General features: G+C 37.3%; 1 protein-coding gene and 1 pseudogene across 1 annotated transcript in view; both read right to left on the bottom strand.

Annotated features, from left to right (window-relative positions):
- Positions 1-27386, bottom strand: part of Tslp (thymic stromal lymphopoietin) — a 52372-nt gene that overhangs the window by 2583 nt on the left and 22403 nt on the right. Inside the window, exons 3-5 of the mRNA XM_070035977.1 lie at positions 2930-3066; positions 2007-2042; positions 1301-1432 (exon numbers count right to left, since the gene is read on the bottom strand). Of these exons, the coding sequence (XP_069892078.1) occupies positions 1301-1432; positions 2007-2042; positions 2930-3066 (305 nt within the window). The remainder of the gene's footprint in view (positions 1-1300; positions 1433-2006; positions 2043-2929; positions 3067-27386) is intronic.
- Positions 18891-18981, bottom strand: LOC138837528 (U6 spliceosomal RNA; annotated as a pseudogene).

Below are 27386 nucleotides of genomic sequence, written 5' to 3'. Positions count from 1 at the left end.
AAAGCATAAACCCAAATTGGTTTCTCATAAAGATGCCTCCTACTGAATCTCTTACTCAAGCTCAACTAAGGTGGCCCTAGTCTCTGTCTTTATTGTATGGTGTGGGTTTTCTTTCCTCAAGGCCTTGGCAATGTGGATGGTTTAGATGGATAATTTGTAGATTGCAATTTGATAAAGTCTACCAGATTAAAAGCAGCAGACCGACAGCACATATACACACATATACAATGCCAATATGTGGATGACAAATACATAACATGAATGATATATAAATCAACATTGTCAATCTTTGTCTATATTAAAGAGATCAGATAGAAGCATTTATTATGATGACAAATTTTCTATTTTGCGTGCCAACTAAAGTAAATAATTGAGTACCTGTTATGCGACAAGCACTGTTCCAAGTGTGCTTTTATATATTGATGACTCATTTAATTCTCATAAACACTATATCTAAACTTACTAATGTAATAATTATTTTGCTGAGACACACAGAGGCTAATTTATTCAAGTTTTCACAGTTAGAAGGCTGAGACTAGGATTGAGAGTTGGAAGTCTCTCTCTAGAGTCCCTGTTTCTAATTCTTTGCTGTGCTGCTAATCTTCATTTTTAAAACTATATCTATCCAAATATCTGTAACTGCATGTAACAAACTTTATTATGAAAAGACATGGCAATTTCACCTGTACAAGCAATTAAACAAACATAGGGTAGAGATCTAATGTAAAAAGTAGAATGCCTAATGATACATTGTATCTTGATAACCATAATGACACATACATTCGATATACCATGTTACATCTATACCTATGCATATTATTTTATTCAGTGATAAGCCCTAAGCAGCCATTGTTAAACTTTGGAATGACAACAATCTCTTAGTGCACACAGTGACAAAAAACAATTTTCTTTTTCAGTGCCAGGGATCAAACATTAAACAAGTGCATTAAACAAGTACTCTGCCACTGAGCTACAATTTCAGTCCCAGAAGATGTGGGTCACGTCCCTGGGAGTTTTGGATGGCCATCCTCTTACTCTTCTATCCCTTCAGCACCTTCAGTACCTTCCAATACAGAACTCTCACTAAGCGCAACTTGGAACACTGACTTAAGGTTTAGAATTGTAATTCAACAACCCCTTTCCCTAAAAACATCAGAACCAGGGCATTAGGTTCAGCTATCTAAGATGGACAACCTTAAGCTTTTTACTTGAATTAAGAAAAATCACACAACAACTCCTAGCCTCAAACCTCTGTTTCTTTCAAGGTTAATCTTAGTGTACTAAAAAGCCCGCGGCTTACCTGAGTTCGAGAGTAGTTTACACAACTGCTAGTGAAGGAAGCATTCGTTTCTTCAGCGAACTTCTTGAATTGCGTCTGGCACTCACCGATGGCATTGAAGGTATGGTTCTCGATTTTCATCAGGCAATGGGCCTGTTCACAAGCCACGAAGTTCAGTAGCAAACAGCGAACGCCAGAAAGAAAACAAAGAAGGGAGGGAGGAGAGGCGGTAAGAAGAGAGTGAGAAGAGGAGAGGCAGCTAAGACATCCTGAATGAAAGCAAACTGCTTGCAACCTAGCAGAAGGCAGAGCCAGGGCAGCAGGGAGCATTTGGCCTGGAGGGATGATCGCCCACACCTGCTCCGCCCAGGTCTCCTCATCTGAATGCTCTCAAGAGCCAGCTTGAGAGCTAGGTGTCTAGACATGGGAAGGTGGTGCCTCTGACTTCTTCCCTGTTCCAATTGGCCCGGGAGAAGGGAAAGCCTCTACACAACTCCACCAGATGCAAGAGAACCCGCCTCTCCTCCAGCTGGAGCAGAAGTGCAGTCCAGAGCCAGCCGGGTGCAGTCTCCCGCTGGCAGCCTAGATGTCCTCTGCCTTGGTGGTCAGTGTAATCTGGGAACACAGCCACCGCCTGCGGCTTGCTCGGCACACCACGGGATACACCCTCCCCCATACTGGAAGTCTCTCCAGGGGGGAAAATCTAGCAGCGGATCATTTTACTTACTGAGTTGTAACAGGACTGGTCTTGGTTGAATGTTCTCTGAAAGAATACAAAATAGGAAAAAATAACGTTTTTGTTGTCTGCCACAGTGTCTCACTGTTTAGCACAGGCTGGCTCCCTACTTTGTTGCCCTCCTGCCTCAGCCACCAGAATTTGAGGATTACAGGTATGCATCACTAAGCCAGACCAAAGGGTAAGGATTTAAGTTGACAGGGAAGACTAGCCTCTTCCTCCTAGGCTTCAAAGATGCTCTGAAAGCAATGGGACCCTGGTCTCAGAGGGAGACTTCTACACTTAGGCACACCTGCACACAGCTCTGCAAGCTAACATTGTGGTTGGGGCATATATGTGCACCCCTTAGTCATTCATCCATCTCATATACTCTCACATTGCATCCAGAAATATAGATTATCAGAAAAATGATTCAATGATACATTAAAAAATTCAAAGTATATCACGTCCCATAAGAGTTAGAAAGCTAGAAATCCCCGAGACAAGGCTACATTTGTTCTGTAGTTGTTCTGCTGTAGTTGTTCTCACTCTTTAGGTCTTGTCTCATGAAAATTCCCCTTTCCACTCACCTTTTCTTCCCAAGCCCTTATTACTTTATCTTTTTACTTCAAAGTCAAAGCCACACTTTAGTGGAGGAAAGACTTTCCTTGGTGTACACTGCACACAACCCCCATCAGTATCTGCTTCTCAGCTCCTCTATTGAAACCCGCCAATTTCTAAGTAGTCATTTTAGATGTCAATAATATATTTTGATTAACACCTATAAAATGGTTTCATGAGATAATTATTTCCAAATTATTTTTCATTTCTTCAAAGTTAAATTGTAGTTAAATCTACCTTTTGGATGAGGATATACACACATATATATTCTCATATATATATATATATTCTTTTTAAAAAACTTCTTCACTTACCCCATTGATATATTTTACCAGGGTCTTGCTAATTACGTGCTCATATTCCTTTACAATCTTCTTGAAGTTACAGTTAGTGAAGTTGTAAGTTACAACCACACCTACCAATTGCAAGAGGAGCAGCTCCCTGAAACAAACTGACAAAAAATAACCAGTAACAGTAAGACATCAGGAAATGCAGCTGGAAACCCAGTTCCACCCCAGCTTTGCACTGAACTCTCCCCACCAGGATGGAAAAGTCTTTACATATGCAAAGCCTGCTTTAGGGACTACTGCTAAACCCAATGCACAGGAGGCTCATATTCACCCATGCTGTTGCCTTAGGTTGGAGTCTCCCTGATGTTCCAGAGCTTTCTGGCTCCATATATACCACCTAAACGCCTACAGGCTCTTTTCTACTAGACCAATGATTTTCTTTGATGTCATTCTCTTTCTGTACAGAATTCTGAATTGATGATGCAAAAGGAAGAAAAAAAAGTAGGTCTAGTCAAATTATGGAATTTTAACAGCAAAATCATCTGGAATTTCCCTCATCATCCTTCTTTCTAGGTGCCCTGAGCCTTGAATATGAGCTTGTGTGAGTTTGAAGGGATGGGTGCTGGCATCTTTTTCAGGGTGGGTTTTCTCTGCCTGATCTTTTGTCCTCGGGAAGAACACCAGAAATCAGGGACTCTAAGGACTTGCCCTGATGCCTAGGCATCTTGCACACCTTGCACATCTTTAAACAATTCATTTGGTCAATTTCAACTTGTGCTTTTCCTCTTCTGCTACTGAGTAGTAGCTTGCTTATGACATGCTTTTATTCACCCCACTTGGATTGTTCCTCCACGGAAAGCTCGGATGTGAAATCAGGACTGTGGGGAGCAGGAACGATTTGGGGAACTGAAATAAACGAGACAAGGTCTGGTGGGCTTCATCCGCAGAAACTTTATCAGTTTCAGAAAAAAAAATACCTGCTGTCGGTGGACGGGGGCAGGGCGCCTTAGAGTCTTCTGCATCACATTCTTATAGATTGTCAAGAACTTAAAAAACAAATCACACAGTGAAGAGCCCAGACCTTTATGGCCTGCCAGGGAGTCTCTGGCTGAGAGCGCACCTGGGGCGCAGCCCTGGCAGCGAGCTCGCAAGGCTCGGGCTCAGCTCGCGGCGATCCGCAGGCAGCGCGCCGGAGGCCGAGCTCCGCGGAGCGCAGAACCGCCTGGACCACTCCGCTCACCTCGGGGCTGGAGGCACCCCACTGGCTTGGGAGATCAGAGAAGCGGCTAGAGAGACAGCAGGCCCGGAATTGAACTCTTAAAAGCTTTCTAAATCCGGGAAAGAGTTTTTACGCCCAGCCAAGTGCGTCAGAGAGGGCGCCAGAGAGATGTCTAGCAGCAGCTCCGCCAGTGCAGGGTTCAAGCGGCGCCGACTCAGCTGTTGGGATGAATCCCATTCTGCCAGTACTCAGCCGGCGTCTCCCGGCCCCGCTGCCACCAGCGCACCCCGCCCCTCTTCCTCCCTCCCCACCTCCCGTCCCAGCTTCGCCCCCGTCCTGGGAAGTTCCCAGGAGTCTGCGCTCTGAGCCGCTGAGATTGGGTACTCCACGTGGGTCCCAGGCAGACGTCCCGGGCCACCAGGTAACGAGCGCTGGGAGTGGCCAGAGATGCGGGAGGAAGGCTTTCTTTTTGGGGGTGGGGTGGGGTGGAGGGAGGGGTTGCTCTTGTAGGAGACTAGCTTTGCCAATACAGCTGGGGCACAGTGTCCTGGTTAGGACTGAGGATTCAGGATCATAGCTGTATCAAGAATGTCAGAAAACAACCGATTTCCACGCTGATTTTAAAGGTGGTTTTTCTGGAACCTCGGGAATGCAGGATCCTCTCCCTCTCCTCCATCTCTAACTTCGAGTACTGTGTAATGACATCCAAACCTGAGTCATGTGTGGTTACATCAGAGATGATTCTGATCAGTGGCTAGACACTTGACAAGATGATTCTGTTCCTTAGTGATGAGAAGACATAACCCAGAATTTTGTTTTCCTCACTGAATTGGAATATGGCAGCTGGTTCTTGTCACCCTCCTTTAGGGGCTGTCCCTTTAGTGGCTTTGCCAGGACATATTCTAGGATGGAATAAGGGTCATGAACCTTCCAGAGAGGGATTGCTACGAACTGATTGCAGCAAAGATGGCAGAAAACAGCCCAAGTTGTGCAGGATTGCATTCTTCTGGAGTTATTACCAAGCTACTTTCCCTTTCTTCGTCTCTCCTTTAAAACAGTGCATCTCTTATTAACGTAGGTTTTTGTAGAGATGAGACAGGCAGGGCCCCTCTGCACTGGGACTTCAGAGGCATCTTTTGTTAAGCCCACAGTGAAACATTTGTCTCTATGATGCTCTCCATTTCCCTTATTTGTAATTTTGTGACCTCTTGTGTGACCTCAATTACATTACACTTCTGCTTAAAACTTTTCAGGAGACTCACAGTTGCTTCACAATTTTTAGTCCCATCTTCATTGTCTCACTCCATCCCCAGTATTTCTCCCTAAACCATCTTTCCAGCAACATCCTCTTCATTCTTCTAGACTTCTGCCCAACAATATCTCCAGGTAATAACATTTTTTAAATTTCCCAAGCATTCATCTTCCCAACTTCACATCCTGGGGTGTTCAATGCTTGTCTCATTCCACATTTCCTTCCAAAGTAGTCCCAGGCCTGGGTGTGACCTCACTTTTCTCTTATGTTGTCCTAGGGAACACATAATATTTTGATATTACTTTCAACTCTTTATATTTTTATTAGATTTTAAGTTATTTAAAAGTAGGAGAAGATTTAAAATAAGTCCTTGTTCAGTTATTGACCTGCTTTTCCCAAAACATTTGAAAATACAGTAGTGCCAAAGATAAAAATGAAACAAAACAAAAACAAAAGCAAAACAGTCACAACAAGAACAGAGGATGGAATCAAGGAAGGAAGGAGATGGATTTGGTACAGAGAAGGCCATACAAAAGTCATGCAAAAGGCTGGGTACTAGTGGCTTCCATTTGTAATCCTTCCTACTCAGGAAGCTGAGGTCTGAGGATTGTGGTTCAAAGCCAGCTCGAGCAGGAAAGTCGTTGAGACTCAGCCTCCAAAAAAGCTAGAAGTGGACTTGTGGCTCAAGTGGCAGAGTACTAGCCTTGAACATAAAAGATCAGGGACAGTGTCCAGGCCCTGAGTTCAAGTCTTAGTACTGACACAAAAACAAACAAACAAACAAACAACAACACTAGAGAATTTAGACAATAAAACTCAAAAGTAATGACTGAGCTTCAAACCTTCCAGGAGATAAGTTATTTCCCTTATAAAGATTTTTTTCTAACTCATTGCTGCCACCTTCCTGCAATCCTCACTGGAGCAACCATGCTGAAGGAGTATCCAGTGTATAAATCTGTGCATGTGTTCAAATTATGAAGGTGGGGACAGTGTCTACATGATCTTTGGAAAATCCTAGGTTATACACAGGATAGTGTGCCTTTCCTAGATTAGGAAATGAAAATGAGATAATTGGTAGCACCCTGAGATTATTCAGGGAGTTTAAGCAATCCTCTGTCTCCTGAGATGGGCCAGAAAATGATCTGCTTTTCTTTTACCCTCAGATGATCTCTTATTTATTTACTTCCTTAATATTTGTATTTCTTAACAATGGTTCTCTTTTTTATTTGTATTATTTCTCTCCCTCTTTTAAAACTTTCCTCCACTTCCTTGAACTTCCCTGATTATTTAAAGTAGTTCACTCCTTATACAAACATTTTCTTTGGGTTTGAAGAAATAGACCCGCCATCCAAGAAAAAAGTTGCTTTTTTATATATTATTAAATCATAAAATTAATGACCATTTTCAATAAAATGATTATACACAGGAGTCAATGAGCAATGCTATGATAAAGTTGAAGAGTATGATCCTCAAGATCAGAGGTCCACAAACTTATTGTGTAAATGACACAAAAGTAAAGTATTTTAGGCTTTGGGGGCCAAATTATCCCTTTCTTTTCTTTTGTATTTTGATGTGTGTGTACTGAGTCAGTCTCAGACTTGGAGCTTGAGCTCTCACTTGTCCCATTGGCTTTCTTTTCTTCTTCTTCTTCTTCTTCTTCTTCTTCTTCTTCTTCTTCTTCTTCTTCTTCTTCTTCTTCTTCTTCTTCTTCTTCTTCTTCTTCTCCTCCTCCTCCTCCTCCTCCTCCTCCTCCTCCTCCTCCTCCTCCTCCTCCTCCTCCTCCTCCTCCTCCTCCTCCTCCTCCTCCTCCTCCTCCTCCTCCTCCTTCTTCTTCTTCTTTCGTCTTCGTCTTCGTCGTCTTCGTCGTCTTCGTCGTCGTCTTCTTCTTCTTCTTCTTCTTCTTCTTCTTCTTCTTCTTCTTCTTCTTCTTCTTCTTCTTCTTCTTCTTCTTCTTCTTCTTCTTCTTCTTCTTTTCTTCTTTTTCTTCTTCTTCTTCTTCTTCTTCTTCTTCTTCTTCTTCTTCTTCTTCTTCTTCTTCTTCTTCTTCTTCTTCTTCTTCTTCTTCCTCCTCCTCCTCCTCCTCCTCCTCCTCCTCCTCCTCCTCCTCCTCCTCCTCCTCCTCCTCCTCTTCCTCCTCCTCCTCCTTCTTTTCTTCTTCTGGCATTCTACCACTGAGACATACTCCTACTGTTGACTTTTTGATGGTTACTTGGAAATAAGCCTCTTTCAGATTTATTTTCATGGGTCTGGCTTCAAACCCTGATTCTCAGATCTCAGCCTCCTGAGCAGTTCCGGTTATAAGCCACACTGCCTGATAGGGCAGATGGTTTCAGTCTCAACCATCCAGCTCTGTGAAATGAGAAACTATCCAGAGAGAGTATTGTTTAAACAGGGGGTGGGGTCTGGGACATAGGTGTAAACAGGGGGTGGGGTCTGGGACATAGGTGTATTTTCCAGGTTACTGACATAATTGTTCTACCTCTTGGCTTTTCATATTCTCATGCCGAAAGGACCACAATTTGTAGAAATGGACATCATTTCTCTTTTTGATATTCTTCCTTGATCATTCCTGGTTTGACAAAGTATTATGTGATGTGTACAGTCTTGATACACATACTTGCCATTGGTACAGTACCTGCCATTTTAATCATTTGTTTGCATTAAATATGAATGTGCAAGTAGCTTTGTTATTAGCTTGAACACTGAATGCAGCAAACTCCATTATTTCCTCCTAAATCCTTTGAGGATGTTGGTGGATCAAAAAGGGAAGTGAGACATTTTTCTAGGACAAATTCTATGACATTCTTTTTTACTCCAAGACTGTTGATACCTGTATAATCAGCCTGGGCCATAAAAATGTTGGCACATCTTTTTGAATTCTGGAGTGGAAGGAACCAAATACATTTCTGTAAACTCCTCAGTACTTGAATTCATTTCTCTGTTAAAAAAGAATATCACAAACAGGATGACTTGCCAGACAGTGGAAAGGAAAGAAGATATTGTTTAATTTTCTATTTTCTACAGTGCAATTGGAGACTAATAGGGTGAAGATTGTTCAAAAAGAATGAAGGAGTTGAGCTTATTCAGAATACTCCGAAAGAATAATAGAAGAGGTCAAAGCTGAAAGATAGTTCCTATTTCTGCTTTTTTGCAAATATATTTGTTATACTGGAAATCTGTCTTTCCTTCCATATAGTCTCTGCTCTTTTCAATCCTACTTTGTACTCTGGGAAGGTGACCCACAAAATCTGCATTAACAGGTTATCTTAACCGCCACCTTGGTGCAACGAAGACACTGAAGGTGGGATTTTAATATTCCCACTCTCCTCTGGCAACCTTCCTTTGATTTGTTGTATTTCTGGGTCTCTATTAAGAAAAATTTGGTCTGTGCCAAGGAGCCCTAGAGTTTCTCCTATTCCGTCCTGTAATGTTTTCAGAGTGTCTGCTTTGACTTCTAGATCTTTAATCCATTTGGAGTTGATTCTGTTGCAGAATTAAAGCTAGATCCTTATATATCACCCTGCACCAGAAGGTTGGACAAATGGGATTGTATGAAGTTGCAGAGCTTCTGCATGGCAAAGGACATAAGTAGTAAGATCAATAGAAAGCCCACGGACTGGTAGAAGATCTTCACTAGCCATACAACGGACAAGGGTCTCATATCTAAAATATACTTGGAACTCAAAAACTAAATTCTCCAACAACAAATCCTCAAAGAAACAACTGCCCAATTAATAATTGGGCTAAAGACTTAAAGAGAGAGTTCTCTGAAGAGGAAATAAGAATGGTCAATAGACACACGAAGAAATGCTCAGCCTCTCTGGCCATAAAAGAAATGCAAATCCAAACAACATTGAGATTCCACCTCATCCCAGTTAGAATGGCTATAATCAAGAAATCTAATAACAATAGATGCTGGAGGGGATGTGGCCAAAAGGGAGCCCTACTGCATTGTTGGTGGGTGTGTAAACTTGTTCAACCACTCTGGAAATCAGTATGGAGGTTCCTCAAAGGACTATACATTGAGCTCCCCTATGACCCAGCAATCTCACTTCTGGGCATTTACCCAAATGAAAACAAACAGGGCCATACTAAAGCTACCAGCACAACTATGTTTGTTGCAGCATTATGCTTTTGTTATTTTTTTTATTTTTCGTCATAGGGCCTGAACCCTGGGCCTGGGTGTGGTCCCTCAGCTCTTCAGCTCAAGGTTAGTGCTTTGCCACTTGAGCCACAGTGCCACTTCTGGCTCTTTCTGCTTATGTGGTGCAAAGGGCATGAGCCCAGGGCCTCATGCATGCAAGGCAAGCACTCTACCACTGAGCCACCTTCCAAGCCCCCCATTATATTTTTTAAATATAAGGTGACAAGAGTTCCTTACTGCTGCCTGGGCATAGTGCTGTATGCCAGCATGGCAGTTTGACTGGGCCTGGAGTGTTTGATTAATAAAGGTTCACTTTATCCTTAAATGTGGTACAGTTTCAAGAATAAATAGGTGATTATTGAGGACTTCCATTCTTACAATCCTCGTACATATTCCATTTGTTAAACTAAACTACAGTTACCACTTAATTGCTTTCTATAAGTCTTTACTGATATTGTTATTCACAATAGTTGGCAGAACATTGCAGGTTATTTTATTTTCTCTGTCTTTTATATATACCTTGGGGTATCCTTCCTGTTCTATAAATTCTTGCACAGGAAGAGCACAGAAGGCAGTATTTCTTGAAGTATAATTAAATTCTAATATTTAGAATACCATTTTCTTGTTTAACAATGAATGAGTTGTAAGGAATTCTTCACTTTCCTTTTTCTTTGTCTTTTTTTGAAAAAAACATATTTTCCTACCAATAACAGCCGCCAAGAAAGTCACCTCATACTAAACTCTATTGTACAAGTTACTTCATAGATTAGCCCATTTGTTGGTGTACAAAATGGTGTATTTGTTTATGTAAAAATAACTGCCATTGGCTTATTTCCCATTTGGTTAGTTTGATGCTCTTTAAGTAACTAACCTATAATAAGTCCATTTTTGTCAGTAATAACCTCTGGGTTAAGCAATAATCCTAAATATTTCATCTCTCAAATATATTCCTCTAGTAGCCATCTTTATGTGTATTAGGTCCACTCTCTTCCCATGGTGCTAGTCAGGGATTCTGAGAACAAGCTGCCTGAAAAATCCAGATTTAGGATACCAGTGGAGAAAGGAAGAAACAGAAAAGAAGAGTCTGTGGCAAGTTTGGGGAAATGGCTGTAAATAATTTAAGAGTCTCTTGGGGCTGGGAAGGTGGCTCAGTGGTACAGTGCTTGCCTTGCATGCATGAGGCCCTGGATTCGATTCCTCAGCACCACATAAGCAAAAAGAAAAAAGCCGGAAGTGGCGCTGTGGCTCAAGTGTTAGAGCGCTAGCCTTGAGCTGAAGAGCTGAGGAACAGTGCCCAGGACCAGAGTTCAGGCCTCACTACTGGACCAAAAAAAATAATAATAATTTAAGAGTCTCTGAGTTTGGCCTGAATCTTGTGGTCAGTAGGTCTATAACCTAGAATAGATGCTGGGTGTTCGAATTGAAGTAGAGGTTTGGTAAACCATGGCCTGTAGGCTATACCCTGCCCATCTGTCTCTTTTCATATATAAACACTCCCAGCCCTTAAACAATATTGTGTCTGGCTGCTTTCTCATTCTCAGAGTTCAATAGTTCTGACCTAAATCATCTTTCCTGGAAAGCCCAAAACATTTGTGGTCTTGTCTTTTACAGGAATAAATTTTAAATGTCTGTTCTAGAGAAACACTGTTCAACCTTATCATAGGTTTGTTTGTTGAAACCCTATACTGTTTACTGTTCTTTTAACAAGTGAAGGCTCGATAGTATGTAAAGTTCATATGACCCAAACCTGTAACTTCTTTACCCTTCATTTATTCAAATGCAGCTTTTCTCTTTTGCTTTGACTTGTATAACATTTGTAGAACAATTCCTAATTCACAACTCTTAAAAATATTATTCATACTCCTAAAGTGCTAAGTCTTTATGCAAAAGCTTCTAGAAGTTTAAAAAATACAAATTTCATTTCCCAAAGAGTCATTCTAAAAGTACACTTGAAAAGAAGGTACACCATTTAAACACAAAGATATACAATGAATACCCTACATCGCAAGCACAGGAAAGAACTGAACTATGGACTAGTTTTACCTGATTGAAAGAAGAGATTTATTAAGTTGTAGTATAGCTAAGTAGTAGTATATCCTACAAGGATGTGGCAATTTAAGATTTCAATAGTTTTTATTTTTTATTATATATATCTTATTTTGAAAATACTGTACAGAGGGGTTACAATTACATGAGCAAAATAATGAGTACATTTCTTATCAAGCATTGTTGCCTCCTTCTTTGTTTCCCCTAGCATCCTTAATATAGTTTAATTAATGAAAATTTTTAGTTTTCCTCTAAGCTCTCAAAATTCTAGGGTACAATGAAGTTTATTGCTTTTCCTATATATACTTTTGCTTTTGTACCATCTAACTTTGTTCATTGGTTATATTTCTTTAAAGCATTTTTAATGGAAAGCAATACTTTTTGAATAAATTCAGAGATAAGCGTTTGAAATCACATTATGATATTTTTATCTTTATTCACATTGTATTCTGTATTGTATTCATTGTATTAACATACCCCAATCTATTTAATGTATTTATTTAATAAATTTGTTTATTCAATATGTTTATTAATGATAGCAAAATGACTCTAAAATTTCAGATAGTAGATTTTTAAAAAACGAGTAACAGATATTTTTTGGAATATGTGTACTTTTTATTTTCCTCTTAGGCATTATTAGCTATTTTCTTTCCTTCTTTTTTTTTTTTTCCGGTTGTGGGGCCTGAACTCTGGGCCTGGGCGCTGTCCCTCAGCTCTTCAGCTCAAGGCTAGTGCTCTACTACTTGGAGCCACAGCGCTACTTCTGGCATTTTCTGCTTATGTGGTGCTGAGGAATCAAACCCAGGGCCACATGCATGTAAGGCAAGCCACTGAGCCACCTTCCCAGCCCCCTATTTTCTTTTTTGAAAAAATATTATCTTTAAGTAGTTGTACAAATGAGTTGCCATTTAACCAAACAGTTTATTATTACAATACATCTTGATCAATGTCAACCCTTTCAACATTTTTACCCATCCCTCCCAACCTGCCCTTTCCCTCACTTATCTTAATTTTTGTAGAATGTATATTGGATTCTTGACTGCATCCTTCCCCTCCTTCTCCTCTTCATTTACTGTCCCACTGCCCATGATCTCATACCATCCCTTTCAAGTACTTGGTATTTATTTTCCTGAACTTTGACTTTGCCTTTCTAAGGAATTACACTATTTGAGTTCTCCCTTGAACCTACTATATTTCAGTTAATACATTTGTATATGTTTTCGTACCACCTAATGTATTTACTTATTAGTATATAAGCTAGTTCTAGCTTTCACATGAAGGAAAACATACACCTTTGTCTCTCTGGCTCTGACTTATTTTTAAAGTGAATCATAAGAAGTAACAATTAAAACAAGAGAATCAATGAATAGTCACAGGAGAAGGTATTTTTATCCTGATTTTTGATCAAATGTTCTCATCCAAATCTGTGCTCTTTTTGCTCCATTTTGAGCATAAACTAAAAAAAGAGATAGTATATACAAAAAGCCCTGGAATATTTGGGGAAAGGACCACTTGTGCATCTTAGATGTTAGAACACACAACCTTCAGCATAAAATTCTCTCTTTCAGACACAGCAAACCCGTGCCTTGATGGAATATGAAGAATCAGTGCATTGAGAGCCAGGTTCCTGAGTACTGCTCAGCCTTGGGCATTTGCATCTCCTGTAGGGTGTGGACATACTTTGTGAGTCATTACTTTTCAAATGTGGAATGAAGCTAAATATCTTTCCTATCCAACTCTGGGTGCTCTCACGGAACACCATAAACGGTATGCTTCAAGCATCAGATGTTTATCTCTCATATTTCTGAAGCTGGGAGAGTTTGAATTCAAGATGCTGACCCCCTCCACACCATTCCTGGTGAGGGCTCTCTTTTAGGCTTATACATAGTCTAATCTTGGCTCTATCATCTTACGGTGGAGAAGGAGACTGATCACATGGAAAATTAGGTTGTCAACCCTCAGATTATAATAATTGTTTCTATCTGACACAGTTACCTGTGGTTACAACAAACACATACATACACATACACACATAGAGAAAAAAGAAAGAAGGAAAAAAGTATTTTCTTAGGTACACACTAGAGTCCAGACCCAAGAGGACAGGGCATTTTTTCCTACTTGCTTTCAGTCTCCATGGCAACTAGACTACACACATTCTTTGATGACCAATGCAAGACATGTGCTAGATGTAACCACTTTACTCACTTAATTATCTTTATATTTTATCTTTTAGGAGAACAATTTTAAAGATAAAATAGTTATACAACTAAGTAAAATAGATATAAAACTGAAGAATAATAAAACATCCATATTCCTGCCAAATAACTCCTTTTTATTTTGAACAGGATTTTTCTATTAGTCAATATTGGCCTTGAACTCAGGATCTCCCTACCTCAGACTCCTGAGTGGTGGAATTATAATACACACCAATGTCAAGCTATTTTTTTTCTCTTATGGTACTGGGGTTAGATTTTAATTCAGTGCTTCACTGGTTAGGCAGAAGCTCTACTACTTGAGCCACATCTATGTAACCAACCCAGAGTTTTTAACATTTCACCATATGTGTTTCAAAAATTTACACCCCCTACTACTTTATGATCTAGTAATACTACTCTTGGATATTTATCCTGAAGAATCAAAGTCAGGATAAAATGAAAGTACCTGCAATTGTTTTCACTTATTGCTCCCATACAGGGTAAATAAGTAAGGGAAAATATGCAATTCACTCCAATACATTCTGTCACTTGGTTACTATTGGTTGAAGGTTTTCTGGGAAAGAAATCTGAGTGGAATAGAGACAGATGACAGACTGTAAGGGGGTGTCTTAGGCTTTTTTCAACCCTAAGTTGTGTGCATATTTGAAGCAACTTTTTCCCCTGTGTCTCAAGTTCCTTATCCATAATATGAGGAAAGTTATTTCATTCATCTTTATGTCTTTTCCAAATTTGAGTTTCTTTTATTTCTATTGCTTTTTTTCTGCCAATACTAAAATGTACCAGAGAAAAAGGGGGTAACATTAAACTTTCACTGTATTTATTTTTACCAATAGTTAACCAGTTGTCTTGTTGATGAGTAAAAATTTTAAATTGGAATTGAACAACAGGATATTTTGGCAAGAGTTGTCAGATAGATGGACACAGAATGTCTATGTGTCTGTCTATCTTCTATCCTTTTGTATAACATTTACTATTTACTAGACTCTATTGCAACTTATAACTATTAGTTTATTCATTATTATTTATTATTGTAACTACGCTACTATGCTTGTGTTTTGTAGATGAGTACAAACTTGAGGCAAGGGAAACTAAACAACTTTCCAAAAGTCACATTGCTGTAAAGGTGGTTTGGAATTGAAATAGTCTGACTCTAGAGTAATGAAGTTTATTAATCCAATAAGACAAAAAAAGAAGAAAGAAAACAACACAAGAAGTCTCCCTCATGGTAAAGGATTTGCTCCCATCTTCATGATTGAAAACACATATCCATGATTTGAGTAAGTGTATATTTGAATATATTGTATTCTTACCCTGTGAATTGCACAGTCAAATCTTCCATACATTTTAGTGTTCAAAACCAACATAGGACTGGTGCTATTAGTTCAGACTCTATAAAATTGCCCAGACTTACTTTACCAATTCCAACTTACAAAAACGTCAACATCATAAGATTTCACCTGTCATTGTCAACCTAGTGCTGTTCTATCTGACAGAAGGTTAGCAGGTTTAAGTCCCTTTCTGGGGTTGCAGAAGTCACAAGTGATGATGCTTCTGGTTGCTTACAGTCAAGTTTGTTGGGATCAATAACTCATGTTTTCAACGAAAATGCTATTATACCTCTGCATGTCATGCTCCACAGAACTTTTTTAAAAATTATATGTCAGTATATCCTGACTTTCTATTCTCTTTGTTCAAACACTTTTGCAGCATTTATGTGTGCTGTGGTTCCTTTCTTAAGATCAATCTAGAGCCTTTCTATTTGAAGTATGGTCTGTACATCAGCAGCCTTGTAGAACCTCAGCTCTTTCTGCTCCCAGGATGACTGAACTAGAAACTACATTTCAGAAAACTGTTTATAAAATTCTCATTTGTAGCAATTTGTATATGTCTAAGAGAGTCTTGGAAGAGGATTATAATAACTCAATAGCTATGTATATATGAGACTATAAGATGATGCTAAGAGAAATGAACTTCAAGATATGGAAACAAGAGGTTTTTCATGTTTTTTTATTGTTTTTTAATGTTCTGTGTGAAATTATTTCTTTTTTTCTTGTGTATTTTATTTTTTCCCCCTATAGCTTATCCCTTATTGTCACTTTGATTTTGTATATACGTTTATCTGAATTAGGGAAGGGAAGGAGAACAAAGGGAGAACCAATGCAACAGTAATACTCAGAAGACAATATGTTGGAAATGAATTATACACATTCCGGGGGGGACATTGGGGGAGAGAATATATGAGAAAAATGAGGGAGGGATGTTTGACAAGAAATGTACTCACTAATTTACGTATGTAACTGTAACCCCTCTGTATATCGATACCTTGACAATAAAGTTAAATGGGGAAAAAATCCACAGAAGCTTTAAAAGCCTTGCCTGGCTGTGTAAAAGTACAGTATTTAAACTGAAAAATGAAGAAATAAATTACTCTCTAATCACATTGATTCTTATGCAGGTGGATAGAAGGCAGTAACAAATTCTGCCACATGATTTACATTATTCATCAAATTCTACGCTCAATCACTCATTGATGGAAAGGACTGAAATGATCAAGTAGTGTTCCATTGTCAAATCTTGAGATTTCATTCTGTGAGATTTCTAATTTCTTTTTCCTTCTGCTTGCTTTGTCCTTTTATTTGCTCTGTCTCCAATAAAATATTTTTCTTATTTTTGTGCAGTTGTAAAAATACAAAATATGTAAATTAATAAGCTCTATTTCAGGGGGATTTACCCAGTTCTGATTCACATTCTATTAACTACAGGGAAAAGGTTTCACTGTGCTGATAAAGAGCCTACAGGGAGAAGTGTTTGGAATTAAGTAGAACATGAATCAGTCCTAGGGAAATCCCAGGAACTAGAATCAAGAGTTCTGAAAGGACCCATGTAGGATTTTTGGTTTGAGATATCAGGTGTCTCATGGATTACCAAAAATGGACAAGATGAAAGGAATTATGATGAAGCAATAGTGCGTAATGTACTGATAGAGTGGGATCCCCCACCTACCTCTTCATTTAAGAGACCTGGAAAATTGTTACTTTCAGGCACAGGAGGAAGGAGAAAGTAAGGAGTATTAGCGGACCATCTCTGCCTCTAGCTGGATTAGGCTGAGGAAGTCTGAGATTAAAAAAAAATTCATTAAACCAGTACAGGTACACTTGCCATCATTTTCATCACATATATGCATTTTTCCATGTTAATCAAATTACAATTTCAAATGGAAATTTGAAATACTCCAATTCAAAAAATAGAACATCTTCAAATTAGAATCAAATTAGTACCTGTTTACAAGTTCAAATACTAGAAAATACATTCAGTAAAGTTCCCTCCTCCTGCCCAAATTCTTTGTTCCTTTTGTAAGGATGAGTTCAAAATCAATAGCATTTTTCTTTGTGTATTCTTAAGAGGTTCATTTCAAAACTATTTACATAATGATACTATGCCATAAATAATGATGTACACTCTAATATTACTATTGCACACTTAATCATTGATACTATTTTATTGCAATATATATCGGCTTCATTTTTTAGTAGCCTTGGTTTGTTAGATATTTGAATTTTTTATTTTCTAAGCCAGTACCCCATAAATAGAAGTAGGTGTCGTTTTAGTCCTTTGCTTCAACATTTCTGTCTGCAGGGAAAGGAACCTAACATTTTGCTTAAACACAGGGCCACTGGGCTCTGGGCTCAAGTCTTAGTTCTGTTAACAAATATTTTGTAGGGAAGTGAGTACTCTTCTTGGCCCTCTGATATGTGACAAACAATCCCCAAGGAACACTAACTTTTCCTTGAGATAGTGGACCTCAAGTGTGAATTCTTGTTCAATGTATTTGCAATTATAATTGCAAATGTCATGCCATTCAAAAGTGTTCACAACTTACCCACAGTATAATTGTCCCTTCTCCTCTATAATTTTCTTGAGTAATTTTGGAAACTACACTTACTAATTTTTTCTTGTTTACTAACAGTTTAAAAGGTTGAACATTAGAAAAGCTTGGAGAGGATTAAAGAAGAACCCAGAGGCAAAGACCAAGACTAAAATACATTGGTCTTCATTTCTCCCTAAGTTCTATTCTATCATTACAGAACGAATATAACATAATTTAGTTCTCAATCCAAGGAATGTAGGATTCCATGATGCTTTAGGACCATTTCTTATATGGAGAATTCTGGATGGTCTCTCTTGTCTGTTTCTGTTCTCTCCTTTCTTGCACAGGGCTAGAATGCATTTCTCAATTGCCTTGGACTGAGGAGAGGCCATATGTCTCCTGTGTGGTTGAGGTGCAACAGGTATAAATCATGCTTCCTTTGGCAGGCCTTGCCTCTGAAATGCCACATGTTATCTTCCATTTGCTCTCACTTGTTAATCAGTACTCCTTTGGTTCTATGAATTAATATGTAGCTTTTTTTCTTTCCATTTTTTTTATTGTGAAAATACTGTACAGAGGGGTTACAATTACATGGGCAAGGTAATGAGTACATTTCTTATCAAGCATTGTTGCCTCCTCCTTTGTTTCCCCTTCCCATCCCTTCCCATCTTCCCCTTCCCCAATCAGGCCCCCCCCTCCCCTGCCAAAGTTGTAAAATTTGTTTTTCGACATAATGTCTTGTACATCTCATTGTTGCAAAGGGTTCACCTGTATCCCTATTTAAACTATTTGTTTTTCCCCTTCCCCTCCACAAATTATACCAACATTAAATACAGTGAAAGCAGGGGTTATACTGTGGGGGAGGGACATACAAAGCAACAAAGCAATCATCTTATAAATATGTTAGAAACAATCGCAAAAAGAAAAAAAATTTGAATCCTTATCTTGGGGTTCATTTCGCATAACATCAACTTATCTGACCTTTTCTGCTTGTCTCAGACATATACTAGTTATTGCAGATAAGGGAAACCTATGTTTCTTTGGGCCTGGCTTACTTCACTTAATATAATTTTTTCCAAGTCTTTCCATTTCCTAACAAATGGGGCAATGTCATTCTTTCTGATGGAGGCATAGAATTCCATTGTGTATATATACCACATTTTCTTGATCCATTCATCTACTGAGAGGCATCTGGGTTGGTTCCATATCTTAGTTATGGTAAATAATGCTGCAATAAACAAAAAATATGGAACACTTCATGAATTTGCAGGGCCATGCTGATCTTCTCTGTATCGTTCCAATTTTAGTATATGTGCTGCTGAAGTGAGCACAATATGTAGCTTTTTTCTAAAAAAATAATTTGTACTGAATTTAGCTTGTAAAACTATAACAATCCATGACATAGTATACATTTGAAACAGGATATCAAGATACATAGCATAGGTATTCTCTCACATACTCTAGTTCCCATGTTATGTCCCATTTCTCACATGTTAAAAACTTCAACATGGCCGGGCGCTGGTGGCTCACGCCTGTAATCCTAGCTACTCAGGAGGCTGAGATCTGAGGATCGCGGTTCAAAGCCAGCCCGGGCAGGAGAGACCGTGAGACTCCTATCTCCAATAAACCACCAGAAAACCGGAAGTGGCGCTGTAGCTCAAGTGGTAGAGCGCTCGCCTTGAGCTGAAGAGCTGAGGGACAGCGCTCAGGCCCAGAGTTCAAGCCCCATGACCGACAAAAAAAAACAAAAACAAAAAAAAAACTTCAACATGTTTGTATATCTTTTGAGAATATGTCTGCAGATGTCCACACAGATAAGATCTAGATTGCAAACACATGGAACTCTGCCAAATACACTCTCTGAAACTTATTTTCCCCATAAGATTAGGTTTTGAATGATTTTTTTTTTGTTACAGATAACAGGATTACATAATTTTTTAATGGCTGCACTCTGAGTTATTGCATAGATGATAACAAATTTTTTTTACCAGTGCTTTGATTTTAGAGTAATTTTAGAATTAAGTAGCCTGAGATGCTAAATCTAGTAGTAAGTACAGCATTAACTATCAAGTTTAGAAAAACCAAAATCACATGATAATTTTTTTTATTTTAATACTTGCCAAAGACCATGAAACAGGTCAGATAGGCATTTAACAGAGCACCAATTCAATTCAAATTAAAATATTCTTGGGACCTACCCTACACCATAGGCATACTTGATATTTCACTGTGGTGTTGTCTGACATAATATTTATTAATCAAGTAAGCAAATGTAATTATGTGTTCAGGGTAAATTTCACACAGAAAAATGAAACAGTTATCATGTCTTCTCTGCCATTCCATTCTACTTTTGGGCAACAGTGTCTATATGTTTAACATGGATAGCTAGGAAGTTACACTTTCATACTTATATTAGGGATTTCTGTAAAATTTAGACATTCTCTCCACAAAGCCATGGGTAATTATGTGAGATGATGAATATTTTCATTTGCTTCTCTGTAGTCATAACCAATTTATTCTCTGTGTTGGTTGTAGAGCATCATGCTATCTTTCTTAAATGTACTTGGTAAATTTTATTTTAAAAGTTATGAAGATAATAGAGGTCTTTAATAGTTCTATAGGTTTCATTTTAAAGAAGTGATGTTGATTCTTTTCTCCAGGAAGATGTCCTCAAAGCATATGCATGATTCTTCTGGAAATGGCAAGAACCAGGAGTTAAGTAGATATCCTTGTAGAAAGGCAGAGAAAAAGACAAGAGTACGTATGATGCTAATGTGTCATTTTGATTCATTCACTTTTGAGTAAATCTACATTTGCAAGTAGTCCCTGGCTAAAAATACAGAGGATATCCACTAAAATATGTTTTTTGGGAGCTCTTTTCCTTGTTCCCCATGCAAGAATGTTCTTCTTGCCATCTAAAAATACCGTGTATTGTTAGCAAATTAAAACATAGTAAGTAAGGAAATCATGGGACCTGTGTTTCTTTAGGTTGCTTTGTATGTCCCGCCCCCATGGTATGACTCCTGTTTTCACTGTATTTGTTGTTGGTAAATTTGAGAAGGGGAAGGGAAAAAACAAATTGTTTAAATAGGGATACAGGTGGACCCATTGTGACAATGAAATGTACGAGATGTTATGTCAAAAAAAACTTTACAACTTTGTGTGGGGGGGGAGATAGGAGGGGAAGGGATAATAAGGGGAAACAAAGGAGGCAACAATGCTTGATAAGAAATGTACTCATTACCTTGCTCATGTAATTGTAACCCCTCTGTATGCTACTTTCACAATAAAAAAACTTAATAAAGAAACATGCATAAAACTTGTAGATAAATAAAATAGCAATCAACAAAAAGAACCATAATAAGTAGAAAAGTTGAAAGAGTATTCTTGTTTACTTAGTTCTAAGTAATGCATGTTACCACAAAATAGTTCTTAATATATGACTTGGATGGGCACATTACTTTTTAAAACATTTTACTGATATAAACTTTAGATTATGTACACACAGCCTTGCTTTTTCATTATATATTTAGTATTTTATTCACAAAAAATACATTAAATTGTCATTTTTTTTATTTAGTGCTAATACAAAAGTTCTGGCTTGAATTCTGGGCCTCATGCTCTCATTCAGCTTTCTTGCTCATGACTGATGCTCTACTGCTTGAGTCTTTCATTCAGTATGGAATCTTTTCAGCATCCAGTATGGAATCAGTTAGTTTTTGGATTTGCCTTTTACCTTAATCCTCCAGAACTCAGACCCTTGAATAGCTAGGATTACAGATATGAGAATTACTAGTGCCTGGTTTTGCCCTTACTCTTATCATTGTATTATTTATCAATGTCTAAACATATCCTAATTCATTTGTTTAGTCTTCTGTTGATAAACATTTAATTTTTTCCATTCTTTTATTATAAATTTATATAACCAACAATAATGAACATGAATGAGATGGGCATATTTGTTTGTGAACTAAAATTACTATTTATCTCTAGAAAATATTCTAAGACTCAGAATCGGAAGGCAAAATAGTATTTGCATTTACAATTTTGATAGTTATTAAAATTGCCTTACTTGAGTAACAATTTTTCTGATATTAAGAGTATGTAAGTGTGCATATGTCTACACAACTATCAAGATTTTATTTTTGTTAACGTGATGGACATCTGATAGACCTTTACTATTTAAATTGTGGTGTGTGTGTGTGTGTGTGTGTGTGTGTGTGTGTGTGTAGTGTACAATACCTTCAGGGATTGCTTCATAATAATTAAATAGATTTTATTATACATGATGATAGCAAGCTCTTTTTTAACTGTCAATCTGTAACATTTTACTTTGTTCTTTATTTTAACATAATATATTTTTATTTTCTATTGTGAATACATTAATCTTGTGATTTCTTTCTTTGGTGTATTTTACTTAGGACATATTGTCCATATTTTGTTCTAGTGATTTCATTGTTGTTAACATTTAAAAATGCCCAATTGTCTTAAAACATTTATATTTAAGATAATAGTACATTTTTAGAGATTAGTAAATAATTCAGTATATGTTAGTCTGTATCTATATAGTTAAGTAACTCATTATACTTCCATTGATTTAAAAGATCTGATAGTCTGACATGTTCCAAATAAACTCTCCCTAAATTTATTATCCTTTATTGTCTTGCTTAAATATACTTAAATATGGAATAACATCAGATAAATATTCATCGGTATTGAGTAACCATACCAAAAACATAAAAAATAATGTAAACAAAATTATAAGATTCTGCAAGATTTATAAAGGATAAAATGCATTGAGAATTATTTCTAGTCACAAGCAAGTGTATTTTTATAATGAATTGATTTCTGTGTGAGTTGAAGGTGGGCATAGGATTACTAAGGAATGTGTCATTTGGGGTGCTATCTGGGAAAGGAAGAATGACCAAGTAGGGGAATTTTGATTTAAATAGTCTTTCCTGAATTTTAATTTCTGAAACTCAAAAGCAAAGTCAATATGTTTTAAAATTAAGCAACAGGTTGAAAGATGTTCACATCAAATGAACAAGATAAATTGTAAAAACTTTCATAATTTTAATTTCTCAAAGCTAGAGCTATCATTTAGAAAAGTTCAGTTTTACTTTTTAAATAAAGGATTTGAGAAAGTATCTAGAAATCAAAATAGAAAAGGTATTCAGCTATAAGATGCTATGTTTTTTCTCATTTATTTATACTAGCATTGTTAAGTTGTTATAATTAATTTCAAAGAAAATTATGCTAATTTTAAGAAATTTAATGATAGATAAATGCATAACTAAGTCACTCAACCCACGCAGCACATAAATCTTTAAGCCATTTTTCTAAGAATAATGAGTAAATACATAGTCATACTATTAATACTACTTGACAATAATATACAAGTGATACTGCAATAGTTGCATAATACTTCACATATAGCCTATACATTTTTAATCTTTGGAGACTTCTCCAAATGTTGAATGTTTAGGCTGCTTCCAATATTTCATGATGATAGATGGTACTCATTAGAATCATTTAGTATGTGAAAATTAGATTCTAAGGTTAGCATACAAAGCAAAAAAAAATCTCACAGTGGAAATTATATATGAAAGCCTGGAATGGTGGCTCACATCTGTAATACCAGCAACAAGAAAAGCAGAGATAGGCGGAAGAGATAGGCGGATGGTGATCTGTGGTTGGCCTACCCAGTGTTAACTGGAGACCCTATCTGAAAAACAAACTAAAAGTGAAAGTACTGGGGTCATGGCTCAAGTGGTAGGGTGCTTGCTTAGTAAACACAAGGCCTAAACAATCCCCCTAGTAAAGAAAAAATTATATCTGTAATTCTTGTATGCTGTTTCTGTCTGTGATGGTAATGATCCAAGGTAGCCAGTTTTATCTCTAGGAATCAATAAAGGTGTTTTGGATAGCAAGTTACATAAAAAGGATTTTTTTAGCATTAAAAGATACTTAAAGAATATCCTTTCCTTGGAAATCAGTCTGCAACTGGATTAGAAAAATGGGCAAAACCCCAAAGAAGTTTATAAGGCTAGGTTATTTGCAAAATCTGATCTATTCATCAGTGTTCTTGTGGTAATAGATTAAAATTTTAAAGAACCATTCCATCTTTGCATCCTTTTTTGATGTTTAAAATACATATTTCATAGATCACATTCAGAAGATGTTGTCTACTGCTTAGTTGTTTCAAGAGAAATACAAATTAAGAATCTAGTTTTCTTTTCCTTTTTTATTTTCAGTGTGGGAAACAATGAAAGGCAGAAGTTAGAACATGTCTTATTAGAAACTTAATCATAGGGAAATTCTACCCAGAAGAACAGAATACTAAAAAGGGACAGGAAAGGAATTGAATACCAGGAAGCCAAGAAACAGCAAATATATTCAGTATTACAGATAATAATTTAAGGTTTTTTTTTCTAGCTAATTGTCAGGTAGAGAAGTTGTCTAGAGTTTAGGGGCCTTGTGTTGCAAACTATAACCTTACTTAGCAAAATGACAGCTCTATGCTGTAAGAAATACTCTGGGGCTGAGAGAACTATGTTCATAACTCATCTTGTGCTTAGTCTCTAGTCTAAACTTATGGAATGAAATTATATTATTTTGATCATCATTATAATAGCCATTTTAATGAAAGGTTTAATGATTGGATTGTGTAAATAAACTGTTCATGTGCTTGGAACTCCACTGCATGAACTACAAGTAGAATCCTCTAAGACCTAAGCAATTTCAGGACATATATTTGTGGAGAATTTCCATTTTTACAAGGGCTCTCTTTGGTTGCAATAATTTCTTGACTGAATCACTAGGTACCATTCAGGAAGTATTGAACTTAATGCAATTGAAACACTTTTATATTACTCTTGGGAGATATTCAAAAGTTCTTATGGCATGCCCATTGGAACAATGCCTCCCATAAGTTTAGGAACCATCTGATAGCCAAATACTAGTGGCCCGTGCCTATAATCCTAGGTTCTCAGGAGTTTTAGGAGATAAGGATAATGATTCTAAGCCAGCCTGAGGCTCAAAGAGATAAAGAGCTAGTCTTGAGCACAAAAGCGCACAGACAGCACCTAATGCCTGAATTCAAGTAACCAAAAAAAAAAATCTGAGCATGACTTTTCTAATATTTGAACAAGAACTGAAGAATTCAAACAGAAGTGACACCAGAAGAGATAAAAGACCTATAATATCTCTATTAAGATGAGAATTTGTAGAGTAAAATCAGTTCATTAAAAAATAAAAAGTATCATGGTTGGCCTCTGCCCATTCTTTTCCTTCCCCATTGCCAATACTTGGGAGTGCGTCAGGTTTTCCTTAGTGGTACAGCTGAAGTAGATTCATTCATTGTTCCAGAAACGGTGGCACTTCTCTTTGTAAATATCATTTTATGTTGGATTCCCTGATTCCTTGGAATTCATCTTAGGTATTCTTGATAAACAACAACAACTACATGCACCATCGAGTTAAGTTCATGGAATCAAAGAAGTGGAAGGCACATCAACAGATTCTCTTTTCATTTGTTTCCACTTGGAAAAATTATTATTCTATTATATGCCTGATCTAATCTGAATCTCAGGCCCATTCTTTTATCATAAATCAGCATTTGGTTTTGAACAGCTTAGTTTAACAGGCCATTTAAGACATATTTTATTTTATACTCCTGATTTATGGAAATAATTTTCCTATAGCTTTCCTATTTAAATTTTGGGAGGTAGCAGAAAAATCTCATTGAAGTTCAGAAAAATGTATCATTTTCTAGCTTTCTGTATCTTTGCCTAACCTCATATTTATTCACTTGCTCTCTCTCCTTTTGCTGATAGTCCCAATTTCATAGTCCCTCTCCATTTCTAACCATCTTTTCTCCCTGTAAACACCATGTTTTTACTTTACTTCTCAAATTCAGAGCAAAAATTCACTTCTCTGAGGAAAACTTTGTTGTTCTGGATCTCTTGACTCCCATAAAAATCTTAGGCCGAGACTCACGGTATTTCACCCTCACTTACCTCTTCTTCCTCATGGATCCTTTCCTGACGCCTTCAAAATATGAGATGTTGCTCTTTTAAAGATATTTTCTCTCATTTTCATTTCACAGTAAAACTTTTGACTAAATATAACTTTCATGTTCTCCCCATTACATTAATGGGGTTACAGAATGTACAGAATGTACAGAATGTAACCCCATTATTATCCCAAGCTATTATTTTGATAGCTTGAACTTCTTGGAGCTTTAGCATCACAGATTCTATAGTCCTAGAAATTGCAGATCTGTATTACTCCTTAATCCAGGACAAATATTTTAAGTGTTTTACATAGAATGCCTAATCCTTGAAACATTTTATGAGGTATAGCGTGACTATTCTTATCCTATGATAAGGAAGTTGAAGACTAGAGATGTTAAAAACTTGTCTAAAGTCCAGTTCCTAATGACATTGGCTCTTTTTGCTACATTCCTCAGGAGAGCTATTGAATTTCATGTTTTCTTTCTATCATTTATTATCATGAAAGTAGTTCTATTTAATGAGCAATATCTTTTTGGAGATAATTCTTACAAGTCATTCAAAGTTCTGGTTTACTTACCTATTCACATTTGAGAAGTCATTTCTCCTATTGTATGCTCATTTTATGATGTAGCATTCTGAAAACCCCTTTTTATCTGGGACAATCTCTTAGATTCTTTGCTAGAAATTCAAATGATAGAATACTGTCCCTCAGATCTCATGCCTGCCTCAACATTAAGAAGGGAAACGGATGGAACTAGAAGAAATTATGTTGAACAAGGAAAGCCAAGATCAAAGAGACAAATGGCACATGGTCTCCCTGATAAGTGGATGTTAAATCCAAAATGTAAGGTGATATGACAAAGTTAACAAGAATTAAGAAACAAAGGACTTCCACTCATCTGGTCGAATCACCACTAAATAACCCCATGCTGCTGATCACATATATGGTATATATGTGCACACCGGAGGGAAACCAGGAGGAGGACATAGAACTAGAGGGAATCAGAGAAAAATATACAACAGTGGGACCCATCAGCTGCACTGGACATTGATCAAAACAAACTAAGCAACTTAATGGCAGTGATTGTAAGAAGGAAACGAGTGGGAAAAAAGGAACAGCTGATGCTATTCAAAACAAAAGAAATGTACATATCACCCAATGTGGAAGAAATAACTGTACTATCAGAGCTCATAGGACTCATAAAAGTTATAGACCACGATAGAAAATTTGCCCATGAAAGTTAGAATGTGTTTGTGACTTTAACTAAGCTTCACTATCCCACAATACTGTGAAATTTGGGAAATTTATGTAACCACTTAATCACAATAAAGAATTTGAAAAAAAAAGAGAAGTCACTGAAGTCTACCTAGTCAGTTTGTATTAAATAGAAAAGACTTAATTCCTCCAGATCACAATGCTGTGAGGAAAAAAAGTCATGGGTGCTGAACAAACAGTTATAAATAACCTAGTGATTTCTAGGTTTCCTATTGTGAGACTAGCAAGGCTTGTTAGCATGTATGCTTTCTGATCATAGCTGAGCTCACACACATGATAACTGGGGATTGGAAACATTCAGGAGTAGAGAGCCATGGATCGCAAGAGCATTGCAAAGTCATATTTAGTACTTCTGAAGCCAGCAGAACCTCACTGAGGTGTTTGGGATCAAGAATGTTTGCTAAGTGGGGGGAGGGGGGAGGTTGGGAAGGGAGGTGAAGGGTAA

The sequence above is a fragment of the Dipodomys merriami genome, unplaced genomic scaffold, assembly GCF_024711535.1.
Source record: "Dipodomys merriami isolate MVZ:Mamm:240054 unplaced genomic scaffold, mDipMer1.0.p SCAF_27, whole genome shotgun sequence".
NCBI classification, from domain to species: domain Eukaryota; kingdom Metazoa; phylum Chordata; class Mammalia; order Rodentia; family Heteromyidae; genus Dipodomys; species Dipodomys merriami.
The sequence above is the reverse complement of the archived record's forward strand: the minus strand, read 5'-3'. Positions and strand labels throughout refer to the sequence as shown.